The sequence below is a fragment of the Poecilia mexicana genome, unplaced genomic scaffold (genome assembly GCF_051168715.1).
Source record: "Poecilia mexicana isolate PSO_F unplaced genomic scaffold, ASM5116871v1 scaffold_22, whole genome shotgun sequence".
Lineage (NCBI taxonomy): Eukaryota > Metazoa > Chordata > Actinopteri > Cyprinodontiformes > Poeciliidae > Poecilia > Poecilia mexicana.
In genome coordinates, this window is record NW_028263391.1 from 6,037,327 (window position 1) to 6,061,537 (window position 24,211).

Sequence of the window (24,211 nt, forward strand, 5' to 3'; positions counted from 1 at the left end):
TCTCTCTAAAGACCTTCAAAAAGTCTCTTTTTGTCCTTGCAATGCATCTAAACTTCTGGCTCTTGTTTATTTGACAACTAAACATATTTTCTCATTTAAAATTCATTCTAAAAAATTGGGTTTTAACCAGAATTGGATAGTTCTTTTTAGTTTGATCCACCCCTGTAATGTAAACTGAAACAAATCCTGCCTTCCTCAGATTAATGAACGCAACAAACCTAAGCGCTTCCAGGGACAAACTAACAACAACCCTCTTCAGTGTGGAAGGTTCTTACAGTGGATTTCACTTTGTTGAATTCAAAGAGGTGCAAACTGATTCACAGCTGACTTTAGCAAACAGCAGGAAAGCTAACTTAGTAAACCAAATTATTGGTTATATTTTTGATTGTTCAATTTTGTTCTGCAACAGAACTTGGTGAAATTAGATGGAAAGGTTTTGGATCAATCAATCAATCAAATTTTATTTGTATAGCACTTTTCAGCAGCAAGGCATTTCAAAGTGCTTTACATAATTAAAATAAAAACAGCATGTGACATTGAATAGACGATGAGAAAGAGAGATTTTAAGAAAAAGAAACAGTGAGAAAGAGAAATAAAAAGAAATTAAAGTAAAGATAAAGAGATTTAATAAAAAAATTAATAAAATAAGAAATAAAAGAATTATCCACATGAGGACTTGCCCTTATGGTGTCTCCTCCAAAATAAGAGGCTCTACAAGCCTTTCCTTCTGTAGAACTTTAGTCAAACCGCCATAGCTCACAGTCAAAGTAAACTTCTGATTAAAATAAGTTATGCTAATGGTAACAGATGAAAAAAAATATAAATTAAAATAAAAAGTCTGGCCAAACACTGTATCACAATGGTCCAGCTGTCCCTGCTGGCGGTGAAGAGGAAGGGTTTTTCCCAGCAGCTGTGATGAAGTGCGACAGTCTCTCAGGTGCTGCATCCATCCAGGCAGGCACTCAGAAATGCACTGTTACTGCAGCAAGAGCTGAATCAGCGTTGTCATCCCATTACACTTATCTATTGCCTTGGCTGCTGCTTCAGCACATGTGTGCAAGGGGGCGAATGCGCCACAGAGCTCAAAGGAAAGCAACAAAACACGAGCTCGGCTGCATATTAGTCGATGCATGTGCATAACCCGGCGTGTGCAAGACGCGCAGCCTCCAAACAACAGCCGCCATTGTGACCGGTCCGCCGATTACTGACTCTGTTTGGGCCCGAAGCGGCCATCGATGCATATTCATGTTCGAGTGCGTTATAATGAGAAGTCAAAGTGTGGCGGCAGCTCATTCCTCTGCCGAGTTGGCTTAACAAAAGGACGGTTCGCCTGTGAAAATGCCAGGAGAACCTGAGACCGGCCGGTTGCTGTGGCAACCACAGAAGCCTGCAGACTCGCAAACAAAAGCCCACACCCATGCTTACACGTTTGGGCAGCACGAGCTTAAGAGCGAACACACACACGCGCGCGCACACACACACACACACACACACACACACACACGCGCGCACACACACACACACACACACAAAAAAACACGTTTGTGGCTATTTCAGCAGTGCATCGTTAGCAGGAACTACACTGTTTAAATTGGGCTCAAAGTCTGGCCCTTGATCAAAATACCAACACTAGCTAGAAGTAGTAGGCAATATAATTTTCACTTCGGTTTAAGGCCCATTTTGTGCTCCATTAAAACTTGCCACTAGTATCTTTACCACAGAAAATAAAAGGACAAACTTAAAAAAAGCTTCGTGTTCCAAACAGATGCTAATAGCTGCTCTAGCTAGCAGTTTCGAATACCCTAAAGCAGAGGTTCCCAAACTGTGGGGAGCGCCCCCTATGAGTGGCGCCGTGCCATTGCAGGGGGCGGGGGGAGGCGCGGGAAGCCATCTGGATGAAAAAAATAACATGAACACTGTATGCGCTGGGTTTTTACCTTAGAATGGCCAACTCTCTGTTATTCATCTATCAATTTGATACACTAGGGGCTTCCGCACTTCCCATATCTGTGTCCTCTGTCACTTATCAGCAGTTAAAACTGTTTAATCTCAAGGTTTGTATGGCAAAATAAAAAAGTAAGAATTAAACTTAAAACACTTCAGTCCTCAAAGAGTAAGGGAGGATTGGGTTTGCCTGATTTAAAAAACTATTATTGGGCTGCTCATTTGAGAGCCATAGCTCTATGGTTGGCAAAGGATCATGAGGCAATATGGGTAGATATGGAGCAGAGAGCCTGCCCAAACCTGTCCCTAGATACACTGCCCTTTACAACAAAGATGATTCAAAGAAATCTCAAAATTAAAAACCATTGGGTTAAGGAAACAATTAATATTTGGTCAAGAATAAAAAAGAGATTCAATTTTCCTGACTCTATATCAAAAATTTTAAAAATAGCCAAGATTCCAGATTTTATCCCAGCTTCTATGGATACAGGGTTTGAGAGATGGACAAAAGGAGGACTGGTATTTATAGCACAGCTCTTTAAAGGGCCAACAATGAAATCTTTTGAACAAATTCAAAAGGAATTTAATCTACAAAAAACTGATTTTTATAGATTTCTACAACTTAGACATTATATCCAGAATCATAGTGACTGGCAGAAATTCTCAGCAGACATGACTAAAACGGAAGAAATCCTATTATCAACAGCAAAAGGTGAATCAAAAAAAGGACTCATCTCAAAAATATACAAAAGCCTGCAATATGAATCCAATGTTAACAATAAAGAAATTAAGGAGAAATGGGAACTGGAGGCTAACATAATAATAGCAGATGAGGATTGGGAAGAAACATTTAGCTCTGGACACAAACTAACTAACAGTCCGACATGGAGAGAGTTTGATTGGAAGGTTAAGATGCGTTTCTTTAACTCTCCAATCATCACATCTAAATACTGTAAAACATCTCAGCTTTGTTGGAGAAATTGTGGAAATGTGGGGGATTTTACTCATATATTTTGGGATTGCCCGAAGATGGTCGAGTTTTGGAAAAATGTCCAAACAGATATAAAGAGTATTCTGGGCATTCAATTAGATATGGATATATCCGTCTATATTCTAGGAATAATATCCTCTGACATGATCAACAAAGATAATAAATACCTGATCAGAGTTCTGCTTCTGATTGCAAAAAAGTGCATAACATGCAGTTGGTTAAGGCCACAACCTCCCAATATTGCACAGTGGCGAGATAGGATTAAAAAAGTCTATATAATGGAAAAAATAACATCAAGACTACAACTTAAGATGGGGGCCTTTGAAACAAGATGGAGACCTATAACTAAATACATAATGTAACCTTGACACCTCTATATATTTTTTTTTTTTTTTTTTTTTTTTTGGTCATGTACTTTTCAAATTTAGTTTGTATTATTCATCACTATTATGTAATCTCATCACTTGAGTTGGTATTCTTTGTATGTCTATTGTGTGTATATGTTGATGTAAAACAGTTATTGAAAATAAAAAGTTCAAAAAAAAAAAAAAAAAAAACTGTTTAATCAGTTGTTAACATGTCGTAGCCTGTTTTTCGAGCCGCCTTTAAACGCAACATGAGCGCTACGACGCTCGCGTTGGGTTTACACCTGTGCAGCAGTGAAGGAGACCTGCTGCTGCTGGGCAGAGCTACGCAGGTGTGTTAGAATCATGGCAGAAAATCAGCAAAAACGCAAAGAACTTTTCATAGTTTTCCCCCCAAACTAACAGACTGTTGAGTAAAGCTGTTGGATGCAGGTAATGTTAGCTAAAAGATGACTAGCTAGCTAATATCAATACATCACCTTAAGCTTATTAACAAGTAGCTTGTAGGCTACTGATGTTGTTGTCTATGTTCAGCTACGATTCATTTTGCCCCCCAAAAAGTTGATTTCTCTCCCCCCCTTGTTCGTATAACAGGGTGTCTCTAAGAATCCACCCCCGTTCGCTCACACACATCGTTCAACCAGACAGCTATTTGTAAGCCATAGGGGGGGCCCAGGAGAAAAAGTTTGGGAACCACTGCCCTAAAGTAAATAACATTCTAGCTATTTTTATACGCATTTTTCTTTTTGTTTCTCACACAATATTTGAGAAACAAAATATTGTTTCTCAATATTACGGCTATCACAATATTTGTGATATCACACGATTTTTAGGACATCTTAAAGGAAAGTATGGAACCATAGCTACACTATGCGCACACTCGGTCTGCACTGACCTACATCATCTACTTCTAAAAGAACAATACTTAACCATTTTTGTCCATTTGGAGGAACTCAGACTGTAGACCACTAAATGTTCTACCACAGCCGTCCTGGTGCAGTAGATAAGAATGAAAATCCTTTATCAAAACTTTATTGTTAACTCTTCAGTGAGGAAACTAGTGAAAAGTCACTATAACACCATGTCTGCATCAAATGATTGAATCCTAACTAGCCATCTGAAGTAATGGTCACCTGTATGAGAGGGACGATGTTATGGGATGGGCAGAGTAAAGAAATTAAATAAAAACCATCCAAAGTACATTCATAACTACAAATGAAGTTCCTGTTAATTTCTGATTTTATTTGTCAAATTTGAAACCTTCTTGATCTTGTTTTATTGCAGAAGTTACCAGAGTTATCAGGTTTTGTTTTTCACATTAATTTATTTGTATCAGTCTATCTTTAAGCAGTTAAATTAAATTAAATGAATGAAATATGAAGATTCTTATTAATATTAATAATCTAAATGAAAACCAGACAGCAACAGCTTTACACATGTAGAGGAATTTATAACTAAATGGTACGGACTGCTGCTGTGATGGACAGGACCGCCTGTGACTGTTTGGGATTGGCTAATTACGGCACACACTGCTTGATGAATAATAATATTTTTAAAAAAACATTAATAATATCTAACAGAAGAAAAAGTCACTAGACATATTGCTTATTTGCAAAAAATCTCTTGCTAAAGATGATGATATAACCTTCACACTCATGATGCACATCATTTATTTATAGATCCTTTTTAGACACGATTTTTTTTTTATATGTACCAGCAGACAAGATTACGGCAGCTTTATATCTGAAAACCCAATTATGCAGTGCGCCTCAGCAATGGTTTATCTTTCCTGTGACGTCTCCATATTTGGTGTGACTGCAAACAAATAGGTTTGTGTCCCGACTGACACATGCCTGACCAGGCTGATAAGAAGATGGGGCCCTTCTTCCGATATTGCAGCACACAAATTGGATGCAAATTTAACTGCAGATGCTATTCAAATAAAGCAACCAGTCGTTGTGTGGACATCTCGGTTCAGCAGTTTAGTGCAGGACTGCACAACGGATGCTCTGTCAAGTAAACATCCACAAAACACAAGCTGTGGCTCAGGTTGGACACCCTGCATGTTCACAGTAGGAAGAATCAACACACCCTGAAGTCTGAGAACGTAAGCAACAGCAAAGTGGCAGGACTTGGACAAACGAGAACAGATTTGTCATCAGAACTCAACGACCTGAGTCACGTCTGAGCCGTCAGTGGCAGCAAACCGTCTGACGTGGCCCAGAGTCACAAACCAGAACTCATGAGTCAGCTGGAGCTCGGTTTGCCAGAAAACAGCCGTGTGACGCGAAGGCAGCGGCCCGGCTCGCCAGTGGTGCCGGTTTGTGCCAGAGCAGCGTTTTCCCCGCTGCTGACTGTCACCTGACCACAGGAAGTGCTGAGCTGGGAGGAGCTACGCTGCACTCAAACAAAGGAGACTTTCAGCAACTCTTCGCATCAGCAGGACTGCGTGCGTCCAGTTGAGACTATTGTGCTCGTGTTGACCATTACTGTCCAGTTAACATGAGCTTACCACAGGTAGATCATGCTGTAAAGCAATTTCTATTGCTTTAAAGGGCTATTTTGTTATTTTATGTCCACTGCATTTGATCATTTGTAGAAAACGAACTCGTCATTTTAAATTATTATAAATTGAGACATAATTTTACTTTTTTTTTTTAGAACATCCATTCTGAAAACAATATGGACGACAAGCCAAACCTGGACTGGACTATTTTACACTGATCAGAGACTCTTTTCAGACACGATCAGTGAAATCTTCGTAATCTTTGTTGTCTCAGAATATTACAAAAATTGTGCTATTTATAGTTACAAATTAATCAGAAACAGTAAGAACGTTAAACTAATTTTCAGAAGAAACATAAGTCAAATGTTTAGGGGGAAAAATTGCTACCTTGTAAGTCATTTTGCACTTAATTAGCATCCTTCTAACTTTAAGTTTTGCTTTCATCATCACTATATTTAAACCAAATGTTCTCCACTAGTGCTTCCTCAGCTTTTGCACCTTAAAACATGCACCTCGTAACATAAATAGTTTACAAGAATAAGTTTACATGTGGCTCTCTGGTTTATTGTACATTTTGGAAAGTCAAATAACTTCCTGGTGAGGAGAAAATAAAAAGCATAAAGAAGTTGGTGTGTGCATTTTTTTGTGCATGCGTTTTGAAACAAAGGTAATTTTCTCATACAGAAGCCGAGAAAGTTTCAGAAATAAACTGAAAGTCTGTCCCAGAGGCTGAAAAAAGAAAAAAACAAAACAAAACAAAAAAAGAGCATCAGCTGCAGTTCAGCTAATCCAAGGAGAAGTGAAATCTTGAAAGCTACAGCGGCTTGGTTTAGCTTGAGCGAGAAACTTCCCTCAAAGTGCTTATGTCGCATACGTCATGAGTAACCCTCCCTGGAATCGGTCCAAGCTGCTGCCGTGGCTAATCCCCACAATACACTTTAATTCAACTCTGATCACCACACCAGAAAACCTTTTTCCAAAACACCTGTTACATAAAACCTTTATCTGACTGAGTCATTGCACTTACCACACACCAAGAAAAAAGAAAAGAAAAGAAAGAAATGGAGTCCAGCGATGAACACCAGTCATTTCTTCCAAACTTCATGAAAATAATTTAATGAAGTTTGCATATATATATATATATATATATATATATATATATATATATATATATATATATATAATTTTTACACAAAAATAAATAAATAGAAGATAGAATAAAGCCAGCCGTAGTGATGGACGGGAATAACTGTCTGGAAATTACGGGGTTACAAAAATGAGAACCAGCGAAGACAGAAGTCGAGGCGCTGGATACATCACTGCATTAGCTACAGGTTTATCAATACATAGAGGAAGAGAAGAACCCTGGGAGGAAAGCAGAGACGTGTCCTGGAGCGAGTCCAGCTCCAGGTAGTAGGATTACATCCTCCCTGTGGTCCTTAAGCCGCCAGTGCAGGTTTAAGACTTTCAGATTAAAATAAAATATTCTGGAATTCAAACAAGCATAGCCTGAACATAAAGCATTGGGATAATAATGAAACATATCATCGAATTGAGACAAACCAAGAAAAGGGAATGAATCCTTAAGAGTGGTGAAAAATAAGTTCAAGTCCACATTAGCGTTAAACATGCAGCTTCCCACAGAAGACAGTTTTTATGTTCATCACTGGGTTTTTTTTCTGTGAAAACATGCACAGCTTTAGGGTTTATTCTCATAATCACAGATAGCATGGTGCCTTGTGCTGCTTAACCTCTTCAGTTCAGTACAGTTTTTAACCTGCCACTGATCAGAAGTATGAGTGTTAGTGTTAGATGAGCACTTTCATGGGAGATGGAGAAGGGTTATTGTTTTCTATGAAGTGGAAGTTAGTGAGGTAGATGCTAAAGGTCAAAAGCACATGCGCATTTGATGACGTTATAAAATCACAGCGCCAGCTAGTGGCCTGGAATGACAACTACACCTGGCTCAAAACGCAGGCCGTTTCCAGGCAGCAGACCCGTATAAACAGTCTAAATTACTAGTAAAATGTCTTGTCATTCTTGTTTTACAAATGTGGGCTGTAGTTACAGGAGTGTAACCCTCAGAAAGTGGCAGCTGCAACCCTGAATATGATGCAAGACTAATAATCCGCCAGGCAGCAGACCACAGGAGTGTCTCTCTCCATGCCAGCGCCTCCAGCTTACACAGCAACAACCAGCAGGCCTGCCTGCTCGTCGCTCGGGGTGACCAGGTATCAGTCTGTCAAGGGGGCGGTACCTGTTGCAGCATGTAACAGGATCTGCCGTGAGCGCTCACGGGACTGCCACTGTTTACTGTCAAACATGAGGTGACGTCGAGGGCACGCAGGTCACTGCAGCAGGAAGCCAACAGGGAGAGACGTTACTCTCCTGCAGCAGAGTTCACATGTGCAGACGGCATCACACACACACCAACATCAGCAGGTGTTTCGAACAGCCCACCAGGGTGTGAACTCTGACCCGAAGCACGGGTAAATCAGGAGATCCATGGTTGACACCGACTGAAATTCAGACGATCGATAAACGTCCCGCTTTACCGCAGCAGAGCAGAGAACCTCTGGCCTCGATTTTCGTCACACCGTTTTCCAGAGAGCCATTAACCCAAACCCGACAGACCATTACAGTCACTCTGAGCTCACAGGAACACACACCGCCACGCTTTAACCTCCCACTATTTACTTGCTCCCGCTTATCTTGCTGTGACCACCTAGGCGGGCTGATTCACTGCAGTCAAGCCAACTCCGTCTGAATTAGCCTTAATTGCCCGCAGTGCAAATAAACCCGTAAGACACATCCTGTCTACATTGTTCAAATGCTGTGATTGTCCATTTACGACCCAAAGCAAACGAGAAAATAAAATAAATAATTGGCACGCACCACCCTCTGCGCCAACACAGAAGACTGGAGGATTTTAATTTGCTCAGTCTGCAGAAAGGCAACCCTTATTTTTGTTGTTGTTGCTGCACCTAAAACCATCTTCACCCACATCTAACAAAACAAAACAGAGACAACAGGGAGGCAAGCAGGAGATTTTTTGATAAAATATTTCAAGGTTGTGCTTCAGGAAGATCTGAACGATAACGCTTCTAGTGCCGTCTGACTTCTGCCACATAAAAATACCTTTAACCCGCTCTGCTGTCGTCTTTAAAGCTCTCGTGGTTCTAGAGTCTCTGCAACAGCAGCAGTCATCCAGAGAAGAAGAAACAGTTTCTTCATGTGGAAAGAGATACACCGATAAGTTCAGTGCACACAAAGCAGTCGCAGCTTTTAGATAAAAACAAAACAAAACAAAAAAAAGAGTAAAACAAGTTGAAGAGTTAGAGTGCCGATGGCATTCCTTAAACAGATAAAAAAAAACTTCTTTAGGATCACACATAATGTGACCTGTGTCACTAAAGCACAAACAATAAGCATATTTTCAAAATGTACTGATACACTTTTATTGAACAAAGTAGCAATACGAACAATATGAACAGTTTTGGGAGTTTTTAAACATTATTAATTGGAATTTATAGTGAAAACGATTAAAAATCTTATGATAAGAAAGTTATCACGATAAATGATATACGATACAGGCCTAACCCTGGTTGCAATTTTATATATTTTTTGAAAATTAATTATTTTATTTATAATTTTGTACATGTATATAGAACAGATAAAAACAAGTCAACAATACTTAAGACAAAGGCTGTTTATAATCCCAATACCTTCCCACAAACAATAAAAAATAGATACATAAAATAAAAAAATATATAACAATAAATGATAATAATAAAAATAAAAAATTTAATAAATATAAAAGGTGTGTCGGGGGGTCAGTGCACATCATGACAAATATGAACTGAGAAAGAAACTTTATGTTAAATATTTGTGGCAAGCAATGAATCAAGATAATGTGAATAATTTTATACATTTCTAAGTGACAAGTAAAGCTGCTATATATTGACAAATCAAGCATGTTATGAAGGCAACACCTGCAGAGGAAGTGCGTTTGGATACGCAATACTCCGGGGGTTCGATGGGGTTGCTAAATTATTGACTCCGGGTTGACACGGCGACACGGAGAGGCCTCCTGAAGCCACTTCCTTTGTGCAGAGCCCTGAAAGCTCCTCTGTCTGAGCCTCTTCTTCCACTCACTGCCCCTCTCCTGCGTCTTCCTGAGCTCCACCCATCCAGCTCCTGAATGGAAAGGTGTGCCGCCTGCCTGCTTTTACCACGGTATCTGTTTACTTAAAGCCTTTCTTTAGACATAACGGAGCGCACTGCAGCTGCTAGCACACTCACGTGTTCACCAACTCTCCAAGTACTGTACAATCCCCCCCACCCTCCCTCGCCGTCCTTTGGCTTCAAAGAGAGGCTTCTCGGTGAGCACATGCATTCTCGAGTGCATGTGGTTTGATTAATAGCATTAGCGGTGGAACAACTCGACTACATCCTTCCCATGTGGTGCAGTAACATTCCTTGGAAACATGCAGACAGATCACCTACAAAGCCCGCCCTTTGGTTTCCACGCTATTGGAAACATGAGCGAGCCCCCCCAAACCCTTTTTTATTTTTTGGCCCTCTTTTAGCACCATACCCTCCACAGGGAATGCACCTTGACCCTCCGTCTTAAAACGAAGATATAATCGAAAATCCTCCCCGTCTGAGATCTTTGTAAATATACAACACGCTCTAATCCATTGTGAGAAAGTGTCACCGTCCAAACCACTTCATCCGGCCCTCTGTGAAAACTTCATTAGATGAAATATAGCTGGGCTCCACGATCACTTCTAAATTTGGAGCCTCGGCCTGAGAACATAAGCAATGCAAGAATTTGCATCAGTGCCCTGGCATTTGGAGCCGCTCGGATAAGAACGCTCATAATTGCTCACATTTGACTCTTCAAACAGTGGAGGGTTTTTTTTCTAAAAACTCGGCACTGATCAAGTTTTCACCTTTCTGAGACGCATAAAGGAGGCTCTGTTCAAGGGCTGGGAAATTACAGCAACGGCAAATGAAAATGTGACAAAAAGGACAATTAGGGGTTTATATTTTTGACAGCGTCCTCAAATCACTAGGATGTGTAATATCATTAAGAAAAAAAAAAAAAAAAACAGAGGATCCACATCGGGTCAAAAGATATTTTTTCCTAAAATCCCCTAAATCTTTAGAGAAGATCATCTGAGATTCATTAAGATTTATTTTTACCCCACTGCATTCCTCTGTTCTTCATCCCAACGTTAAAATGCCGGACTTTGACGGACCGTCGATAAAGACACCCGACAGCAAAGCGAGTTGGAGACGATGTTCCCTTCAGCTTGAGAAGTAAGGGCATTCAGTCCTATTCAAAGGTCTTGTGAAATTACTTTTCCAAGCTCTCAAGAGCAGAACAAACCCCTCCAGAGCAGACAGGGTGGGATTATGTAACAGGGATTAGATGCAGGTCAGTGTCTTTTGCTTCACCACGTACCGTCCACCGGTTTCAAGTCTTTCCAGAAATACGCACAGAATTTGGCTGACGACCAAAGTTGTCCAATTTTCAGCTTGGTAGACCCTGACAGGTGATGGGTGGAGATTCTCAAATTGGACCTTTTTCAAATCAGTAAAGTCACCTCACCTTAGTAAAGTCATCAGGTTGCCATGACAACAGGACATTGGTACCGAGGGAAGGAGGAAAAACAGGGAGGTAAAAGAGAGAGAGAGCAAAAACATTAAGACATTTTTGTGATTAGGTCTGGTTGAAATGGATCGAGAGAGAGCAACACTTCCAGCAGACAACAGGAAGGCTGAACTGTTATAGCAAAGTTGATCCCTTTTATTCCTGTGAACATTCAAAACCCGTCTGAAATGGAACATACAAGTTTGGAAATACTGGTAACCTTTTGGAAATATAAGTTCAGGCAAGGAAGCTAGCAGCGCTAGCAATGCCAGTTGCTAATACAAGAAGCTAATCAAACCGTTTTTCCTACAGCTGTTCTCTTTGGGTGTTTCCACACTGGACAGTCCAGGAGACTGTGTTCGATTGGGGACCAAAACTTACAGCTGGTGAAAGCTTCCTGTTAGCTTTCACACTGCACTGTGTAAAACGATCCAAACCCTTTGAAAAATATGTTCTCCCCCTCACCCAGAACTACTGAAGGAAATGACACAAATACCTCAGAAGAAGACACTGAGCACAAAATGTAAACAACAAATGGAGTGGCATCAGACATTTGTAGGATTTCACTTTTGCCCTCAGTAACAAACCACGAGACATTTGTCCCGCTAGCGCTAGACTCGCTTTTGATTTGGTTGCATCTGCCAACCAAAGGTTTGTAGAGGCCAGAGTTCATCTTTTTGGTCCACATCAGTTCGATTCACACCTCAAACGAACCAAACTTTCTAGACAAACAAACTATAGTCTGATTAAAGCTGTCCAAACAAGGCTGGTGTGAACCAATCCTTAAACACAGAGTGGGACACTTCCGCTGCACAAACTATGAATAGCTAACGATCACAGAAAGGATAAAAATATTTTTTTACAACCGTTTGTAGATCATTTTAATTTAAATTAGCTCAAACTGCTGTTTGCATCTCCACTGAATTTGTCTAGTCAAACAGAGAAACCTAATCATGTCTACACAGAATCAGCTACAACATCTCTAGCGGGGTAGAAGAGAGCTTTGTGGGTAATTTCAAGCTTTCGGGTTGTTTGGAGTCAACTGACAGCCCTTCTGCATCCTCAAAGAAATATTTATCCAACCCCGTACACATAAAACTTCCTGTTATGACTTGAGCAGATGCTCAACGGAGTCAGCAAGAGTGTCAGAACGTATTTCAGTAAACTTGGGAGTCTGGCTGAAACATTTCTCAGACAGACGATACAAGCACTCGGCTAACAGAGCAGTCTGAGCTATCATGACCGATCTGAGGGCCAGACAGGTCACATACTTAACGTTTTCCAGGGAGAGATTAGATCCAATGCAACAGATACAATGAAAATATGATAATGTTTATCTTTTGATAATGAGAAAAACATGAGTTCTCACGGTAAGAAAATATGATAAGCTTCACACACATTACACAAGTTTGAGACTCTTATTTATAAGAAAGAAAGGAAGTAGTTCTTGATTTGCTGCACCGTGCTGATAGAGTTCATGAAGACTGGTCAGTCAATTTCCAAAATCAAGACCGCCGCTGCACGGCCGCCCCGTCTCTCTCTGCCCACGTCTTGATTGGTAAGGGCCACTAGAGCCACAAAACAGGTTGAAAAAGAGAGAACTGAAGACGATACACCACATTAAATCATTTGTATGGCAGCTTTTTTTATGAATTGATGATAAAATGGCAAAATACAATTTATTTGTAAGGATGCTCGTGGCTAATCGTTAGCTGCTAACACTACTGAAGCTGGCATCTGCTTTGTAGCTGGAGAACTACAGCGCCATGTCACAATCTGAGATTTAGGAAGTGTTTATTTCTTGGTGAAAACCCCAAAAAGAGAAACAATTATAATGTCGTCTTGTGTTGGGGCTTCTTTAGAAATAGACAAAAACAAAAAGTGGACCAAATGCACTTTTGTGTGGACCGCTGAATTTGACCAACACAAGCAGTTCATAAGCTGCAGCAAACATTTTTTGAAACAGTTGCCACATCCAGCTGTCGTGGCTCAGAATAACCTAAAACTTCAGAGATTATATATCTGTATTTTACGTGTGAGGTTCTTTTTAAGTTTCATATCTAGCATGATCAGTTTTCTATATCAGTGTGGATATTTAACACAAAATGCTTTTTAAAACTTTCACTTGAGGCTGCAAAAACGTAATCGTATTTGGATTTTCAATTAAGACTCCAAGCAAATTACAAAATATTCTATTTTCTACCTCCTTTGTTTTTCTTAGTATTTTTGTTTTGGCTGAAAATCAGTGAGTAGCTGCGATAAACTGTTATGATTTTCATTATGGACAAAATCAAGCTGATATACTTTGACTTTAAATACTGCATCTTGTGGGGAAACTTTTAGATTTGAAATACAATTTTGAGGTAGCTATTGAGCTAAATGTTAAAATCAGCTGTATGATGGTAGCAACTGCATTGACTTTACACATATGAACTTTTAGTCTTTATCTGCTGACATTTGTATGATCACAGTTGCTTTTCAGGTACAAAACACAACTCTTTCTAAAAAGGCAAATTAATGCTGTGTCACTCCTGTGGTTTCCTGAGGCATCACTGCCACTCCGACGCTCATCTTTTGTTAAGAAAGTACGTTTTTGAAAGGCGAACTAGGGGGAGTTTGATTACAGGAAGCACGCTGTGAGGCAGCCAGAGCTGACATTACACATCCTATTATGCAATCTAGCAAACAGATGCTGCTGTGGGACAAAACACGCAACTCCTTCTGGCTCTTTACTAGAGCTGAGGCGTCATACGCAGTCACTCATGTGCTGAGTCAGTTTCCTGGACACTGATAATGTAATTTCAACATTCCTGAACATAAGGAAACTAAAACCCAGCTTTCTTTTTTACCTATAACCTTGTTTTTCTTTTTTTTTCATATCCGTCTGATTTCTTAAAAATAGCCACCATTAGCTTTCTAAGTTTGTTTGTTTTGGGGTTTTTTTCTATTTACTGTTCAAATTCATTCAGCGTTAGATTAAAAATTACCCAATTTCATATTAGTTGCTTATAATAATACAACACAGTCTGTAAATCCTAATACTTTAAAACAGAAAAGCAGCAATTATTCCCACTGCTGTAAAAAAAAAAAAAAAAAGAAAAAGTAATATATCGATTGCAAAAATTACAAGGTACAGAATATTACCAGAGTTTATTTCAGCTGGTTAATTAGTTGGGCAATCTGCTCCGATCCCTAGCCTACAATCCGCTGCTTTACAGACATGGCATCAACAGCTTTGTGAAAACAGTTTTCCACTCTGCAGACTATTTTCTTGCTGGATGTTTTTCTTGTTGTCAATAGCAACTATGCTAGCAGCTCCAGCTTCAGACAAGTATAGTGGGCGGGGGTGGGGGGGACAAATTAAACAATGTAGCAATAATAATATTACTCAAGTAAAAGAAAAGGACCCTGCCTCTCGCTCTGGAACGTTAGCTGGAGATGGGCACCAGCAACCCTCCCTGGATGGATGGATGGATGGATGGATGGATGGATGGATGGATGGATGGATGGATGGATGGATGGATGGATGGATGGATGGATGGATGGATGGATGGATGGATGGATGGATGGATGGATGGATGGATGGATGGATGGATGGATGGATGGAAGAAAGAAATGGGTACAGTGCAGTAAAATTACTCTTATAAGAACCTTTTTTCCCCAAAAAGTTACTCAAGTGAATGTAACAAGTACTGCCCACTTTGAACACAGACAACATCGGTAGCCTACAGGCTACTTGTTAACAAGCTTAAGGTGCTGTATTGATATTAGCTAGTCATCTTTTAGCTAACTTTACCTGCATCCATCAGCTTTACCCAACTCAGTCGGTTAGTTTGGGGGGAAACTGTAAAGTTCTTTGCGTTTTGTTGGTTTGCTGCAATAATTCAAACACAAACCTGTGCAGCTCTGCTCAGCAGCAGCAGGTCTCCTTCGCTGCTGCACAGGTGTAAACCCAGCGCGAGTGTCTCAGCGTTCATGTTGCATTTGAAGGCGGCTTGGAAAAAACCCTCACGACTTGTTAACAAGTAAACAGTTATAACAGCTGAAAAAACTGAGAGGGCACAGATATGGGAAGTGCGGAAGCCCCTACTGTATCAAAACGAGATAGGAACAAAAGAAAGTTTGCCACTTTAAGGTGAAAATATGAAAACACCTGGGGGCACGGCTGACTCTGAGTAGGCAATGCCCCCTATGCCCCCCCATCTCCCCAATGCCACAGGGCCTGTATACTAGGTACAGTCTGGTATGACGACACTGAATAAAAACACTGCAGTTTCACTGCATTACAACATCAACATAAATGTATATCATGATCCAATTGTTTATTTCATTTATTCTAAAAAATAATAATATCCACTACATTTACTGACTCTGTACTGTTCGAGAGGTGAAACATTTCCAAACAGCAGGATTTGTCTTTACGGTGACCCAGCTGTTCCCAGCTGACCAGCAGTCCACAGTGGGTCGTCGCTGTGTTACTCTGTACTTGATTCAGACTCTTGAGGATCCTGCTACTTCCTCTTGCTTCCTATCAAAACCACTTCCAGACCGTAGGAATAGCATGATGGAAAATGTTAGCAACTTAACAACAGTAACCTTTTAAAACTTGGTAGCAGCCCGCCTCGTTTCCCGTAAAAGAACAGTAAAATTCGAAAAGAGCTACTTTGAAACATTTTTCACAAAAATTGAAAATGTAGAACTGTTATTCCTCCAGAGGCAGACCTGCTTGTTCCTGTCTCTGGCTGTGGGGTCAGGACAAATTTGACCTTTGGGTATTGACCAACAGCCTGATCATTTTCAGCAAAATCTTCTGCTGTCCTCCTACTACTTCTTCCGTTTTTTTTCTGAAAGGATACGGTCTGAACTTGTGAAGTCAGTCACTCTTATCTCAGACCTGACTCGCAGCCTGAGTTGGGAGACGTCAGCGCGGATTCATTGGGAGTGTTTGGAAAGTCAGGGTAAGGGTGTGGGAGATGGGAAGTAGGAGGCGGGAAGCTTGCAGGCAGGGACGCTCCAAGGTACTGCAAACTCATGTCCTTATAAGGAGAAACTCAGGCAAATTAGCAGCAGCGTTTAACACCTGAACGCTTCCTGTCAGCTGGGAAAAGGCTGAAAAAAAAAAAAAAAAAAAAAAAAAAGATTGAACCCTGCAGGGGTAAGATGACGATGATGATACATACTGTCATAAAAGGTGTTAGCCTGCTTAGAGGAGATTGCTTCTGTTCTTACTTTCTTGAGCAAAAACTGCAAATCAAACTAATTTAAACAGGAAACAAAATGTGAGGAAATCCAAAAATGCAGTTTTAAACTTATTTTATTCAAAAATATGTCAAATAACCTTGTTAAATTGTGATTAAGTTGCAATGAAGCACATTTTTTACATTAGCAACACCCAGAAGTGATTACTGCCAGAAACAACAGATCCTCACTGACAACATGATGTAGGCCGTAAGAGGTCAAAAAGCAACAGGGTGCTGCAATCTACAAAAATTAATTGACTTCTATAAGGAAAAAATGTGATAAGAGACATCAGGACACATTGAGAGCAATTATTCATCAAAGAAAAAAAAAACAAAACATGGAGCTAAACCTTCACAGGAAAAGCTGGCCTGCCAAGGTTATCTGAGATTGCATCGACGATTCGTCTAGAAGGTCAGGAAAGAACCAGTGACAACCAAACCACTGCAGACCTCAGTTAAACCCAGTGTTAACGATGCAACAGAAAGGCAGACATAGCATCCATGGGAAAGCATCAACGTGAAAACCACTGATGACCAGAAACAACAAAGGGCCCATCGAACACCTCCGTCTGAGAAAACACTGTGATGACACGCAACTGGGACGTTGTGGAAAGAGAAGGACAGCATTTCAGGAGAAGAAGATCACACTATCAGTCAAACTTGGTGGTTTGCTAGCCTGGCAGCTTTGTTGCTTCAGGAGCTGGACAGCTAGCCATAGCCAACAGAACAAGTAATTCTTCTGTCAAATAGGAGATTCTCCACCCATCAGATTGTGAAATGAAGCTCTGGTCCACTTAGGTGAAGCAGCAGGTCAATGATCCAAAGTCTGCGACGTGACCAAAAACAGCCAGAGCTGGCACACACAGTTCATCATTTCTTTTCACATAGGGCTAGGTGGGTCTAAACTTATTTTCTCCTTGATGGATCAGTCAGTGGGCAAATACCTCTTCACAAAACAGTAAATCATTTAAACTGAATATCAATGACGCTAATACGCGGTTTAGCAAAACATGTAAAGGTTGTGCCTTTAAAGTCGGAGTGTAGGTGGGGTCTGCAAAGACATTAAGATCGGGAGATAAGAGGATGCCAGCGCCTTTATTCCTGCACGGCAGGTTTGGACTTGAATGGAACACAAAATATTTAAGCACACTCCGACATGCTGGGGTTTTGCAAGAAAATTGCAGAAGCGGACCCTGGCTGAACATCCACACCTCTCTTACGTTCACTTCCCCTATTTCAGCAAAGTCTCTAACCGCATTAAACGCGGTCAGGGTTGCTCTGGTAGTAAACCGTCCGCTGTCTCCTCAAGAGGTTTCCTTCAGGCGACAGAGGAAAGCAGAACTGAGCTACCTTCAGTTACGTCTTATTACAGATTGTCCCAGCTGTGCTTCTCTTATCTATTCTCGTGCTTTGTTAGAATAGAGGGGGAAAAAATACCTTCAAGGGCAGAAAACAGGAGCTGAAGGTAAAGCGAGAAGCTAAAGAAAGACTGAGGAGGGAACGATTCAGCAGACATGAAAGATTTCCAGGTTCTCTGTTGCAAGGCTTACTGCCAAATCCTGGAAGGAATTTAAGTGGTTTGTGTTTCAGCGTGCATCCCTCTCAGCCTGTAATTGTGCGTATGGTCGAATCTCAACATAACCGCTTTATCGTCGCGGAGCGGATTGTCTGAAACATTCCTGCTTTCTGATGGATGATTAGATCAGTGAGGGTCATGCAGGCGCAGAAATATGCAGCTCAGCACAGGAGAAGGTATTTCTACACGGCAATTAAGCAATCGCCACAACCAAAGTACGCACAACCCCATCTCTGAAAGTATGGCATGTTGAGCCTTAAAGATGCCTATTGGTGCACCAGTTGCAACTCCTGTCAGCTGGGGACAAGAAACCGAGGCTACAATTCACCAGGCTCACCAGAACCTCACACTAACGGACTGGAAAAACAATGTTGGGTCCGATGACTGTCAATTGTAGCTTTGAAATCCAGATTATGGGGCCAGAATCTGGTACGGACATAAAAGCAGGAGCAAAAGATCGCCATCAGAAGTCCCTGAGAAAAATCTGCTCCCGATACCTTGAACAGGAAACCAATAGACATGCTGTGTTAGCCTAATGAAGTTGTGTTTGCAAAGTCAGAGATGTCTTTAAAAACAAAATAAAGCTCTGAGGATTTCAGGAGACATGTTGGGAGAACATTAACCAAGTCAACGTCACAGAAGTAGAATATCAAAAACTTCCACTGGGGTGAAGGATCCATCAACATATAGAAAGCCTTGAAAAGGCATGAAAGTTTTTTTTTTCTTTTTTAAATCAAAGGTTCTACGGCCAATTGGACTTTCACTTTCATTGGATCAACCCAATGTGGCATCATACTACTGCAACAACAAATGTTGGGCACCAACACCTTGTGCTCATCACAAAAGTTTTTCTGTCACCCAATCAAAGGACTGCATTGTGTGACCCCAGTAGCTCAGTCCCAACTCTACCACTGAGCTATGCACCTACAACTCTAGGAAACCCAGGAATGGTGATGTTTTATAATAAAAACAAACAAAAGCAGCACAGGGAAGACATCCACTGGTGCAACAGTATGTAACTGGTCGTGTATGCTAGCCAAGTAAAAAACAGCCCTTGGTTCTACACTTTGCTTCGTACAGATGGTACGGAGCGCCGACTTTTGAGAGACAATTGCTTCCTGAAGGCGTGGACTCTGTTTAAGTTTTAACTAACGTTTGGCCGTGTCGCATGTAATGCGCCAGTTCGACACTTAGCAGAAATTGTCTACACCAGGGGTCTCAAACTCCAGTCCTCGAGGGCCACTGTCCTGAAACTTTTAGATGTGCCTCTGATGCGCCACACCTGAATAGAATAATTAGGTCATTAGCAGGGCTCTGGAGAACTGATCTACACAAGGAGGAGGTAATTAAGCCATTTCCTTCCAGTGTTTTGTACCTGTGCCACATCTAAAAACTGCAGGACAGCGGCCCTCGAGGCCTGGAGTTTGAGACCCCTGGTCTACACCATAAAAAGCATCCTCCTCTATCGCAAAGAGAGATATGCCAAGCCGAACAAGGCAGCTGTTAAAGTTACGGCCTCGTTCACGTCATACAATGGACAGACTACAATTTCAAAACACCGCCAATAATCAGCGTCATCATCCGCAACTTCCTCTGTTCGCTGATTGGCCCGGTTGAAATTCTAATGGAGAAATCCAGATCACTGGGAGAAACCCCAGCTGAGAACTGAAGAGAGATGAGAATACAGTGGATTTGCATGGGAGAGGAATGGCCAGGCTACATGTACACACAACTGATGCATGATGATGTGATGCTATCTGAGGAATGTCCAACGTTCAAGCATGGAACCCCTCCAAAAAAGAAAAGAAAAGAAAAAGAAAAAGGGGATCAACAGTGGTGCTTTTACATAAGATTCTGCTCAGGGTCGCATGTCATGTAGGACCGCCTCTGTATTTCAGGTGATCCTGGACTCCAGCTCCATTGCTTCAATGAATGAGATGATGTCCACCTGATGCACCACCTTTTTGCCCCTCTTACTTCCCACTGTATTTGCTCTCAGGACCGGTAGCAGCCTGCCGATGACATAATCCAGGAAACTGGGAGCCGTGAGCTACCACTGAGCAAAAAGAAAAAAAGAAAAAGAAAGTTGGGGAAAAGTTTTTCCAAGTGCAGCGAGAGGGGCCGATTATTACCATTTTTGGGCACGCTCGCTCCCATGCAAGCCCAGCCCAAACCGCGACGCTTACTCAGATTCCACAGCGTTTTTCCTTCTACCCCCCCCCTTCTTTTTTTTTCTCAAAGAGAAGGAAAAGTATGCAACACCCCCTTCTCGAAACAGACCATTCATATCAAACTCCTGTGTTAAGAGTGGAAAGAGAGAGAGAGAGAGGGAGTAGCAGCTGTGAGGCGCGTGGGGGAAAGAGTTGGGACAATATATGGACGTCCAAAGCACAACAGACAGTGGAGCACTTTCAGAAAAAAAATTACTAATAAGCGACTCGAGTTGAATTTGAAATGAGGTTTTCCATAAAGGCGCGCGCACGGTTCATGGCTGTTAATCTTGGCCTAATCCAAGTCGCATCATAGACCAGATGACAGGAGGTGGCCAGTCCAACGCGTGGCTGACATCTGTTGCGCCCCCCGTAGCCCGGCTCACCTCCCTTCTGCAAACCCGTTCGGGCCGGTGGGCCTCCCTGCTGCAGGATGCTGCTTCCGGGACAGATTTTAATCTTCCAGGAAGAGGGAGAAAAGTTTGGGAGCAGAAGCCCAGTCGATAAGGTCTCGCAGGTGTTTTTTTTTTTTTTTTTTTTAATAGGCCCATAATTAAACTGTTGCCCACTTTGAGTCACCCTGAAGAGGAAATGTGCCCGCACTGCTGCGTGGCAACAACATTACCGCGTCTTATTGTGACTAGAAGCAGAGCAGACGGCACACATAAAACCCCCCGCTTCCGCAGCGGAGGCACCGGGAAGTCAGTCGGGCTCACCTTTCTCTGCTGTTTCTCCCAGGCTGGGTCCAGGAGCAGATCCCGGTCCCAGTCATCTTCCTGTTGCATGTAGTCGTTCTCTCCGTCATAGTGTTCCATACTATCCGCGGGTCTTCTGAACGCTGGCTGGATGCGGTCGCTCTCTGCTTGCGTCCCAGCGAGGCGAGGTGATGTTTTCGCTGCGGCTATACGGGCTACTCTCCTCGGTGTGTGTGGATGAAATTAACGGTCCAACCCCCGGCTTCCCTCTCTCTGTCTCTCTCTCTTCTTTCTATCTCTCTCTCTCTCTCTCTCTCTTTGTCTCCCACCCCTCCAACTCTGCCTCTGTCTCTATCTGCTCTCCGTATTCCCCTCCTAGCAGCAGCAGCCCGCTGGAAGCTGTAGGCAGGTCTTGTATCGAAGGAGCGACAGACGCAAAAACTTTGCCTCAGCCAAATTGGAATCAATAACTGGCTGCTGGAATCTGATTGGACGACGCTCGGGACGGAATCCGCCCTCCGGCCTCCCATTGGATGCCGTGGCTGTCAGCGGCCGGGCTTTATGTCCAAGGTTGCATGCACAGGTTGAGCCAAACGAAAGACTTTATTCAGGTTTGAGAAAAGAAACGGCGTCGATTTTTATACGAACATTGATTAAAAGTCTCGTTGCTGACCGTCTGCAGCAGCTTACGCGGCGGACAAAACTGTTTGTAACACCAGACAGTGGCGGTCCTTGAGTTAATGGGGTCCTGTTTCTTGTTTTCCACAGGATTCCTACATAGAGTGGAAAAGCGTGGGATTTAATCCCCCCCCTCTATTTTCTTAGTCTGAAAAAGAAAAGAAAGGAGACCATGAGAACATGTCTGTCAATCCCCCTGTCTTTTCCTTTTCTTCTTTGCATTTCTCCATCCTTTCTTCTTTTTGCACATCCTTCCATGTCCACTTTCTTTCTGTTTTCTTTCTTGTCTCTATCTTTTTCTCACTTCCTCTGTCTAATTCTTTGCCTCATTCCTTCCTCCCTTATTTTTTTCTGACTTATTCTGCTGTCTTTCCTTACATCCTATTTCTTCCTATTTTCTATCTGCCATTTTGTCCTCTTTTCCCTTCTTTGTCTTTATCTCTATCTTTTTCCCACTTTCTGTGTCTTGCAACCTTCCTTTCTTTTTGGGTCTTTTCTTTTTAATTTCCTTGTCAGCTGCTTGTTATGCAGAATATGTAAAAAAAAAAAAAAAACATGAACTTCCTTGGGCATCATCATCTGTGTCAGGCATGACAATCTGCTGCAGGCTACAGACTCCGTCCACCATGCTGCTTATCTTATTGGCATGCAAAGTCTGAATTTGCAACAGCTGGAAATAAGAAAGGACAAGAATATCATTCTATGCATCATTGGGTAATATCATTTTTGCACAAACTGATATTGCAATGATCCGGACATGGGTCAGCCTGGTGCCAAAAAACGCATCAAAATGGAGTTGTTGTGTTTTCAGTTAAACACAGAAAAAACTCAAACTGTTTTAAAGGATCTGCGTTCAATGAAGATCTGACAACAGTCTTTGCACATCTAGAGACTAAAATGTTTGTGAATTAGATTGATATCTAGACTTTGACTGGGCCCTTGTAAGCATGTGCTAACGTCTTTTTATTTAAGTATGCTCTTAAATAAAAATGCATTATTTTCAATCCAGAAGACTGACTCATTAAATACCACCTTCTTCAGATTTTTGTTTGTAAAACAAGTGTTTTTCTTTCACTTATGCGAAGATCCACAATTTTGTGTTGGTTCTAAAGATACGACTCTCCTAAAACGCGTACGTTTTTGGTTTCTCCACAGCAAAATGCGAAAGAGTTCAACACTTATTGGAGGAACTTTATGTCTCCACTAGTCTGTTGTTTTAAAAATGGATATGTGACTTTGGAAAAAAAGAATAAACAAAGATCCCTGGTCAATCTCAACTTCCATCCATATTTCTTAAATGCGTTCAGCAGGTGGAAATTTCAAAATGGCGTAAATGTAAAATCTTTACAGCCAAACCTAAAAATACCATTTATACTGATAATCTTTTTGCTTGATAAATATTAAAAACGTGACCTAAAAAATCTGAAATGGATTTTAATAAATAGCCTAAAAAAAACAAAAAAAAACGAAAAGTGGCAAAGCAAAGAGAAGCTCAAAGCCACTGTGGGACTGTTTCATTCTTATCTTCTTCTACTGTTGAGGTGGAAGGAAGTTGTTTTTATTTTTTATTTTTGTGTGTGTGTGTTTTTTAGAGATGTGAACTCAAGAGGTTTTGCTCTCACAACCCACCAAAGAGCAACGCCGCTATAGGACAGTAGAAAGGTGTGTCAAACATCAGCAATTGTAAAAGTATGTGGAGAAATGCCCAAGTCCGTCTGCCTTGTAAGGTAAGCTGACTCTTCGTCTTAATGTCTCCCTCGCTCTCTCTTACACACACACACACACACGCACACACACACACACACACACACACACACACACACACACACACACACACACACACACACACACACACACACACACACACACACACACACACACACACACGGAGCAGAAAAGTAGGATAGCCCTGACAGGAGAAAGTGGAGCTCTTCCATATATGGACAAACTTCCAGTGGTGAGTGTTTGGGAAAGTGATGTCACGGGAAAGGGGAGCAGACTGCCAGCTCACTGCCTGCCTGGTTCCGACCCGAACTGAAGGAAACAGCAGACCGGCAGCCCTCTGCAGATGGAAGGGAATAAAAGTAGCGGAGCTCCGTTTGCCGCTGTGATAATTATACACACTTCCATTAGCTAATTAGCCCTCAGCCATTTGCAAAACAAAGAGATTCATTAATGTTACATTCAGGAGCACTCAGGAAACTGTCTGGCGATGTAGAATATTCAGACTGACAAATTAATAACTCCCTTTGCGTTAATATTTAAGTTCCGATTGAAATTGTTTATAAAAGATGATACTTGAGGAGAATAAAGAGTGTTCAGCCACACTAATGGAGCGTTAGCGGAG

At 41.6% G+C, this 24,211-nt stretch overlaps 1 protein-coding gene across 4 annotated transcripts in view; it reads right to left on the bottom strand.

Annotated features, from left to right (window-relative positions):
* Positions 1-21,641, bottom strand: part of actn1 (actinin, alpha 1) — a 63,143-nt gene extending 41,502 nt beyond the window's left edge. For all 4 annotated transcript variants that reach the window (XM_014998577.2, XM_014998575.2, XM_014998574.2 and 1 more), the window contains exon 1: positions 21,208-21,641. In XM_014998577.2, coding sequence (XP_014854063.1) covers positions 21,208-21,306 — 99 coding nt within the window. In that variant the 5' untranslated portion in view covers positions 21,307-21,641. The remainder of the gene's footprint in view (positions 1-21,207) is intronic.
* Positions 21,642-24,211: the final 2,570 nt, after the last annotated feature.